This window comes from Triticum dicoccoides, chromosome 7A, assembly GCF_002162155.2.
Source record: "Triticum dicoccoides isolate Atlit2015 ecotype Zavitan chromosome 7A, WEW_v2.0, whole genome shotgun sequence".
Lineage (NCBI taxonomy): Eukaryota > Viridiplantae > Streptophyta > Magnoliopsida > Poales > Poaceae > Triticum > Triticum dicoccoides.
Window position 1 is genome coordinate 726,929,966 of NC_041392.1, and position 8,685 is coordinate 726,938,650.

General features: G+C 44.1%; 1 protein-coding gene across 1 annotated transcript; it reads left to right on the forward strand.

The window, feature by feature from the left end:
* The first annotated feature begins 4,642 nt into the window (after nt 1–4,642).
* On the forward strand, nt 4,643–7,726 carry LOC119334496 (cysteine-rich receptor-like protein kinase 25). Its single transcript, XM_037607058.1, has 7 exons — nt 4,643–4,746; nt 5,651–5,796; nt 5,889–6,153; nt 6,290–6,545; nt 6,658–6,808; nt 6,910–7,101; nt 7,575–7,726. Exons 3-7 carry the CDS (start codon nt 5,949–5,951, stop codon nt 7,635–7,637), a joined length of 867 nt encoding a protein of 288 aa, XP_037462955.1. The 5' UTR covers nt 4,643–4,746; nt 5,651–5,796; nt 5,889–5,948; the 3' UTR covers nt 7,638–7,726.
* Nucleotides 7,727–8,685: the final 959 nt, after the last annotated feature.

Below are 8,685 nucleotides of genomic sequence, written 5' to 3' on the forward strand. Positions count from 1 at the left end.
ACACAGCACTGTCTCGACCAGAGAGCACCCAAACACGAGCAATTAGTAAGGTAACTGCAGTGCCCAAAGCATGAGGACCACCATTCTGAACCCTATCTCACCGCTTAAAGCAGAAGAAGAATTGTTCTCAGGTCAGGTTCTGTAGCTATGGTTCATACTCCTTTGCTCTTGCATCACTTTATTTATTCATACCAACTATTTTCAAATTTGAAGGATAGAATTGAAACTCTAATGGCGCAACATGTGTGTTTTAAACCTGTTTCTTTAACTGGTTTGCTGTTGTAACTTGCTCTATTTTGATTTCAGTTTCAATTGAATAAACAGTTATGTTCTCTTGTCATGTACATTACAAGTGTTGTTATTGTTGTGTAGTTTCCCACACTTATATTTTGTCTATGTTGCTTTGTCTTAAACAGATATTATTTGAAATGCGTGTCTATCTTGATTTGGCAACAAAAATTAGAATGATATAGACCATACAGTGACTATGGTACATAGATATATGTTTGTTTCATGTTGTTATCCTGTCCACTTTACTACTGAACTGATTTACCAAAATGAGTTTCATATACAACATGGTAAACCTGTGATGTGTCTGCTTGTTTCTCCTTTCTAGAATGCAGATAAAATATTGGAGAAGAGTACCCCGTTATGCAATGATAAAGGAAGTAATGCATATAAGGTTCAAGATAGTGAGACATCCCTGTTAGTCTCCAAGAAAGCCGATAAAAACTATCTTGACGACAGTGAGACAACCCCAAAGTCATGTATTGATGTAGTGTTCGAGTTACTGGCCACTACTGCTGGCACAAGCTCTTTGAACTCGCTGTCTGAATCAGTTTGTCTTCTTGAGTCTCAACTTCAAGTTTAAAGACATCGATTAGATGTGTTGCGGCACGAAGCCAAAGGACTGAGGAAGTCCCTGCAGAATTCAGTTGCATACTTTCTGGTGCAATAACAAGCGCTGGAGGATTTAAGCGCCAAACAAGAGAAAGTTAATAAGCTTGCTAAGTATCTTACCAGCATGCTGGGTACCCAGGATGTTGTTTCTTGAGCTCTTCTAAAGTGGTTTCAGTTCTCAACTTGTTTTGCTGCAGCATTTTCTTTGCACTGGTTGCCAACTTTGACAACCAGTGTATGTGATATGCTGCTTTGTTCCCTATATTTGCACTGGTGGCGAACTTTGATGCCCAGTGGATGTAATATGTGTAATAGCCGTAATATCCTAGCATTAGTTGCTTGCTTATTTATTTCCTTATTGTCTTGTTTAGTTGTTTGCTTCTAGTCACTTCGGTTCTTTTTCTGCGTTTTTGTAGTGGCCACAATAATCTATTTTCTATAACTAGGCAACACTAACCATTGGCAACATACGGACCGTTGTAACCATGGTCCTGCTACCTGCTGTAGTGACCATGGGCCTCCTATGGGCAGTAGGATCCATGGGCCCTTGATGGGTTGTATAATCAAGGGGCATGTACGGGCCGTATGATCGATGCGAAAAATGGGCCATAAACGGGCTACAGTGGAAATCGTGTGTTTATGACCTGACCATAACGGGCCGTTAATAGGAAGAAATGTATAACAGGCTTAATTCCGTCGATAGGCATCATGGGTCGTTAATGGGCCGTATTTGATGACGCTACGAAAATAGCCCAATGGGTTAACGGGCCACAAACGAGCCAACTATAACCACAGGCTGAATTTGGCCCACAAGCGGAACATGCCTGTAACGGACCGTAAGTAATCGAATGCTGGAAATGAGCCCAAAAGTAAATGGGCCCTTAGAAGGCCAAAAGGTAATTAGGGCGGGATGGAAACGGCCCAATGGAATAATGGGTTGTTAATGGGTGTAAAGCGTTCCACTGTTCATTATGGGCCAGTTTCACCATGGGCCTTTAATGGGCCCAGAGTTACAAAGGGCCTCGTATGGGCCAAAATACGTCATGGGTCATACATGGGCCGGAAGTTATGACGGGCTGGAATCATATTGGACGGCAGATATGTCACTACTAGGCCCAATTCGGATAGACCATAACGGGCCGTGAGTTAGCAGGCTGTAAACGGGCTATATGCGAACAGGTCGTTAACAGGCTTTCTGTGGGCTGGCCCTCTACCTTTTGACCAAGCCAAACGGGCAGGCCTTTTCACTTGAATGGGCCTCTGTTGGGCCATGCCACATGTCGACGTATCATAGGCGCCTCCCGTCCAATGAGTGAATGACATCTGTCCCAACGCCGACCCGACACGTGGTTCCTCTGGCCATTGAGAATTTTACACATGGAAAATTCCCATTGGTCCGTGTCGTTAACGGGTTATCGGATCCAAACCGGGACTTGTTAGCTTAACGGCAACCCGTTATGGTGGATGCCACGTGTCGGTTACCCTTAACGAAAGCACTTCCATGATGCGCCATTTATCATCATGGAAGTGGACACTTCTATGATGATAATTTTGGTATTGTTATGGAACACTTCTACGACAGCACATGTATGACTATCTTGGTTCTGTCATAAAATCGACATGGATGTACATGCATGACAGAAAACGTGACCTACTGTGACAAACACGTATGATCACGGAAGTGTATTTTTTTGGTAGTGGAGGTGTGTGGCTGGACATAATTCAGAACAAATATCTTCATGGACATCCCCTCGCCTTCTGTCAGCGCTCTGGAGGCTCCTAGTTCTGGCAATCCATCATCCAGCTGCTCCCATTCTTACATATCGGGACCTCCATCTCGGTGGGCTCTGGCGCCTCGACCCTATTCTGGTTCGACAGATGGGCAGGTGATCTAGCCTTCACGACCCGTTTCCGGACTTGCTCTCCATCGCGGTGGAGCCTAGGATCTCCGTTGAGGTGGCCCTTACTGACTTAGGGAACCTCGCTTTCCGTCGACCTTTGGGCCCCAGGAGCTTGGCATGAGCTCCTTGAGTGTATTGCGCTCGAGGAATCGGATGTTGACCAACTGGATGACCGCATCTCTTGGTGCCAAGAGCTTTCGGGCCATTTCTCTACGAAATCGCTTTACTAGGCTATCGTGGTGCTCTGGATGATAAGACTGCCTTTGAAGATCAGGATCTTCCTCTGGCAATGGATCCGCGGCTGGGTGCCTTCAGGGGTCAAGCTACTAAAGCGGAATGGCCTGGGTGATGGGTTGTGCCCACTTTGTGTGACAGTAGAGGACTCCGACCACATCTTCTTCACCTGCGTCTCCGTGCGTTTCTTGTGGAGCTACTTCCGGGAGGTGGTCGGTGGAACGTGGTGCAACACTGATTTCCCCAACCTATTTGCGGAACTCATCGCCTCCCCCTACGGCTCCACCACATTAGGTGGCTGGGCATTGCGGTCCTTTCCTGGATGCTCTGGATGATTCGCAATAAGCTTCTGATTCAGCATGTGCCTCTCTGACGTGCTACTGAAGCGATCTTCAAAATGTGTGGCTATATGCAACTTTGGTGACCGCTTAGCCACCCGCAGGACTAAGACGCCATCGATACCCTAAATCGCCGATGTTCACATGATGGCTCTTCACTTGGGGCCACCGCTTCCTCTGCCACCTCCGGATTAGCCACTTGATGTCCGTTGCTTCGCCATTTGTGTTTTATTTAGGGTTTGTTGAGTTGTGGCCTCAGCAGAATCCCTTTTGAACCTGCGTGTTTGTGCTAGTTCGTGCGTGTGTGCATGTGCATGAACTCTTGTCGGATGTTTTAACTCGATAATTTACTTTATATATAAAGTGGGGCGAAAGCCTTTTCCGGTAAACCAGCTGCAACGCCCTTTTGTGAAGATTATACATGCCATGGTAGCTAAGTGTCTCGGAACCAACATTACCCTCTAGGGTTTCTCTCTAGCCCATGGTCACTACCGCCGCTGCTGCCGACTTGTCCCTCCGCCGGTGTGGCCAGGGCAGGAAGGGGCTGCACTCTGACCAGTCACACACCCTCACTGAATGCACCCGCCGAGGACACCATGGACGCATTTGATGTCATCCTCTCTCGGCACGCACGGTGCCTGACTGCTGCCTCGCCGGACACCAGTACAACCAGCTCCTCCACATGCTCGTGTCCGTAAACCCCACCGTGTCCACCATCTACGCTGCCAGTTGCACACGCCGTTGGTTCGCTAACATGCTTGAGGCCGTGGCACCCCACGTGTCAATTGTAAATGCCTAGCCCGCATTTTAATTGGCCAAATTCAGATTTTGATCATGAGAAAAAAAAAACACTACATTTCATATATTCATGCGGGATCAACATCTTAAAATTTAATCAAAGATTTTTTTTAACAAAAAGAGGTTAAAATCTTCGTCCTCTGCATCATTGGCCACTGATGTCTAATAAGATTCTGTTTTGCGGGGTGATGTCTAATAAGATTGTGTATCTTCCGGACAGCGTCATCGCATTGATTTGCAAAGTATATATATTATTATAAATAAAAGTTATTATGAAAAAAATCCAACTAAAAAAAGAAGTTATTGTTAAAATCGCGGAAAATCACTCAACATTTTGTTGAAAGAAATGTGACGAGTCAAGTCAAGTCAACTTGCCCGCGTTTGCCTGGGGATATCCACATCGACATCGACACGCATCTCTTTTCCATTTTTCTACAACTCCTCTGCTCTGCATATATACTCTGCTCCACCCACCTGCAGCCTGTATCTAGTCAACCTCGCCAGAGCAAGGAGACCGCCAGCCACTCACCTCGTCTCGCTCTTCGACCTCTCACCAGCGTCGTCTCCGCCCCAAGGTTAGTTCTCTCCATTCTTAAGTGCTCCATGGCACCATCGTTCTAAGCTCCGCATCATGCAGCGTACGTGCAGCAACTGCCGATCTGTCGTGGTTCGGTAAAATGGAAAGTTGCAGCGTCAGTCCACAGCCTGCGTCTGCTCAGTCCCTACTTCACTAGCTGCTCTCGCTCCCGTCGCCTCCGCTGGCTTCGCCGGCCGGAGAGAGGAACGGGAGGGGGGCTCCGGCTTCCTCTTCCTCCGTACTATATCCGGAGTAGCCGCTTTGCAGTGTCGCTCGCTGTCGTCGGGATGGGCGCCGGCCGTCGTCCCGGTGCAACCAGTAGGTCGAGCGTCTCCCCCAGATCTAGAGCTGCTGGTCTTCACTGCTGCCTCGCCTCCAGCCAGCTCTCCGATAACCCCTGCTTCTGCTCTGCAGTTTCCCCAGACCAGTTCCTGCCATTCCTCCCTCCAGATCTGACCGCTCGAGGGCCTAACCCTAGGTTGCTAACTCCCTTTTACTCTGCTTCTTCTGATGCTCTTCAGTCTTCACGGTGTACTCTGCTTCTTTCTTTGCCGGTCTAAGATTGCCGTCCTCTGCAACTTATGCCACCGGCAAAACTGGTTTCTGTTAGTTCAGGAGGCACTGCTGCTGCTGCTGCTGTTGCTTCTCCGAAGCTCGCTGGTGGCCGGCGCCGGTGCTGCTGCCGCCGCGCCATACCGTCTAGCTCTTGAACGCCTTGATGTGTGTATGTGCTAAGCCCTTGTCAGGCTTTGCAATTAATTCTCCGTATAATTCAGAATTGGTGCTGTGTAATGGCCCTTTTGGTCCTCTGCAATGAAAATGCAAGCAGGAACCTTTTGGAAAGAACAAACTTGTGGCAGCTCACTTATTAACTCATCAATTTTTGTTTTTTGAATAAACAGCAATGGCCACTGAAAGTAAAACCTAAGAGATTAGGCCGAGCCCCGAGCTACCCAAGCAACTGCCATTCGATTTTCTGAAGAAGATAACAAACGATTTCTCCGCGGAGCGGAAGATTGGTGGAGGTCCATTTGGAAGCGTTTACAAGGTTTGGCTACTTTCCCATTAACATCTTCTATCCTTCAACCAAGGTTGATAAGAGATACTAATATCTCTGTATCTGTGGGATTGATTAAACAGGGAGTTGTGCCAGATGATGGCAGAGTGATTGCGGTGAAGAAACTTCAGGAGAACGCTCCAATGCCGCCTGACAAGACATTCAATAACGAGGTTCAGAACATTATGGCGCTCAAACACGAAAACGTAGTTGAGTTGGTTGGATTCTGCTGGGAAACACAGAAGAAACTGGTGCAGTTCGATGGAAGGTATATTCAGGCAGACATCACTGAAAGTGTACTCTGCTATGAGTATTTACCTAATGGGAGCCTTCAACAGAATCTTTTCGGTATGCAATAAACATATCTGACATATCTTGCATTTCTCTTTACATTTCCATCTTTGGAGGTAGGGAATCACCTTTAGCTTTTTAAAATTATATATTTATCTTCCTGACCCTTTAGCTTTTTTGCATTCATATACAGGAACGAAAACAGTTGAGGCTGTCTCTTCAGCTGAACCTGTTATCGATTGGGCCACACGATTCAAGATAATCAAGGGAATTTGCCAGGGTTTACTATTTCTACACAAGTTGGATATTCCCATCATCCATATGGATCTCAAGCCTGAAAATATATTGTTAGATGAAAATATGGTTCCAAAGATTGCTGATTTTGGACTCTCGAGGGTCTTTGGCCAAGAACAAACCCGATTGTACACACAAACAGTTGTGGGATCATAGTAAGCTCATTACAAGACTTGATATTATTAGTGTGCGACTTTACTATAAAACAAATTTCATTTTCGCATCTCAAGTATTGCCTAATAAACTTTTGATGATAATGGCATCCAGTGGGTACATGGCTCCAGAATATCTATACAGAGGTGAAATTTCGGCCCAGTCAGACATATATAGTTTAGGCTTATTAATACTCGAGATCAGTACCGGAGAGCAAAACTGCAAAGACAAAAACCAACCCTCAGCAAGAAACTTTATTGATAAAGTAAGAAGATATATTATTTGATTGTTGGAAGATTGAAATAGAACCCTATGTTTCATTTCGTTTGCATACTATAACCAATGATCGTGATTCCATTTCTTTAGGTACGCAAAGATTGGACACTGGAGCACATAGCATCGAAGTATGCATCCTTAGATACAGATGGCCTCCATCAAGTTAAAATATGCATTGAACTTGGGCTAAAATGTGCTGAGATTGATCGGCGAGTCAGGCCTCCCATAGAAGAAATTGTTGACACGCTCAACGGACTACGTGCAAACGAAATGGCAAACGAGGTAAATAACAGGGGATAAAGAGGCTCTTTACTGAGATGATTTAATTTCACAGAAATAGAAAGAATGAACTAAATTTAGTTTTTCTTCGAATGACTGATCAATTTCATGTGTCCTAGGTTTTTTACTGCCAAACTTACAGTCATCTTCATGCATATATACATTTTAACTTTTTTATAGATGCATGTCAAATTTATTTCTATGGACCTTTGTTATTGCAAGTTTGCAACTGTGAAGCAACACATTATAGCCATTTCTAGTTAGGTCGAATGACAATATTTCTTAATGAAGAGGCAACCTGGTAACATTCATACAATCTGCATAGCCTATATAAGGTTTGCAAAAGAAAGGATTTTGCCTCAAGTGTAGCATACTAGGGATATATATATCCCAGCGGACATCTATATAACCATGCAGTTTATTGTACACATTCCAGATGATTCTAATTAGCATGCTATATACATCTGAAATTTCAGGTCCCTCATGCATCTCCAGTTAGCAAGAAGATGGGTTTTCTAGGTGGTTTCAAGAAGAAATAAAACGTGTGTTATTATTGCTGGAAGACTCAAAATTTGCTTTGTAAATAAGACCATTTGATGCTATATATGCCAGTCTGGAAATGTAGAAATTTTCTTTATTTGTGAAACTATATCTTTTTATTATTGATAAAGATGGGGTGCAACAAGAAATTGAAGCAATAATTTGTTTCTCCTCGGCAGTTGTCACTAAGATGGTACCACAAGAAGACGGGGTCAAATTTCTCACGAAAGTTACAGTCAACATTTTTGATCCAGAGGACGGGGTTGCGACCCTTTTCAAGAAAAGAAAAAACACACACCATCATTTTCAAAAGGCCATGTGTGTGTAGTACTTCCTCCGGTCCTTTTAACTCTGCATATTAGGTTTGTCCGAAGTCAATCTCATTCAACTTTGACCAAGTTTATATAAAAAATTATAAACATTCACATAACAACACCAATATCTTTAGATTCATCTTGGAATATATTTTCATATTATATTTATTAGATATTATAGATGCTAATAATTTTTAATATAAATTTGGTCAAACTTAACAAAGTTTGACTTTTGGCAAAACCAATGTGCAGAGTAAAAAGGACCGGAGGGAGTATGAGACCACAAGGAGTAACTCTATTGCTAAAAATATAAATGTTTTATGACCAACCATTATACCGATTGACAATCCTTCAGGGTTTTTTGTCTGTAATTGCCATGTTGTCAGTTGCTTATAATGTTCTAGATAGGTTACAGCGACATGGTTGAGGTTATAGTGCTAGTTGCTATTGTGGTAACTGTTTGTTGCTTACATGGCAACCAATGGTATATGTCTATTGCTGGCATGTATACCAACGTTATTTGTCTGTTGCTGGCATGTGATATACCTTGGTAATTGGTGGCATCACCTTTTTTGTTGAAACGTAACGAGATGAGAATGGCAGTGGAATACTCATGGAGCAAAATTGCTCCATGAAGGACGATTTTGGGCAATAATACCCCCGGCAACAAACTTGTTCTGTAACACACCCTTGAAGTGGTCGAGTTCCTTGGCAAGTTATTGTATCTCATGAG

Excerpts from the sequence above, each read along its gene's own strand:
- LOC119334496 (XM_037607058.1), top strand. The coding sequence starts at position 5,949 with ATGCCGCCTGACAAGACATTCAATAACGAGGTTCAGAACATTATGGCG. Across the intron at positions 6,546-6,657 it reads CAAACAGTTGTGGGATCATA|TGGGTACATGGCTCCAGAAT; the intron begins GTAAGCTCATTA and ends AATGGCATCCAG. Across the intron at positions 7,102-7,574 it reads CAAACGAAATGGCAAACGAG|GTCCCTCATGCATCTCCAGT; the intron begins GTAAATAACAGG and ends CTGAAATTTCAG.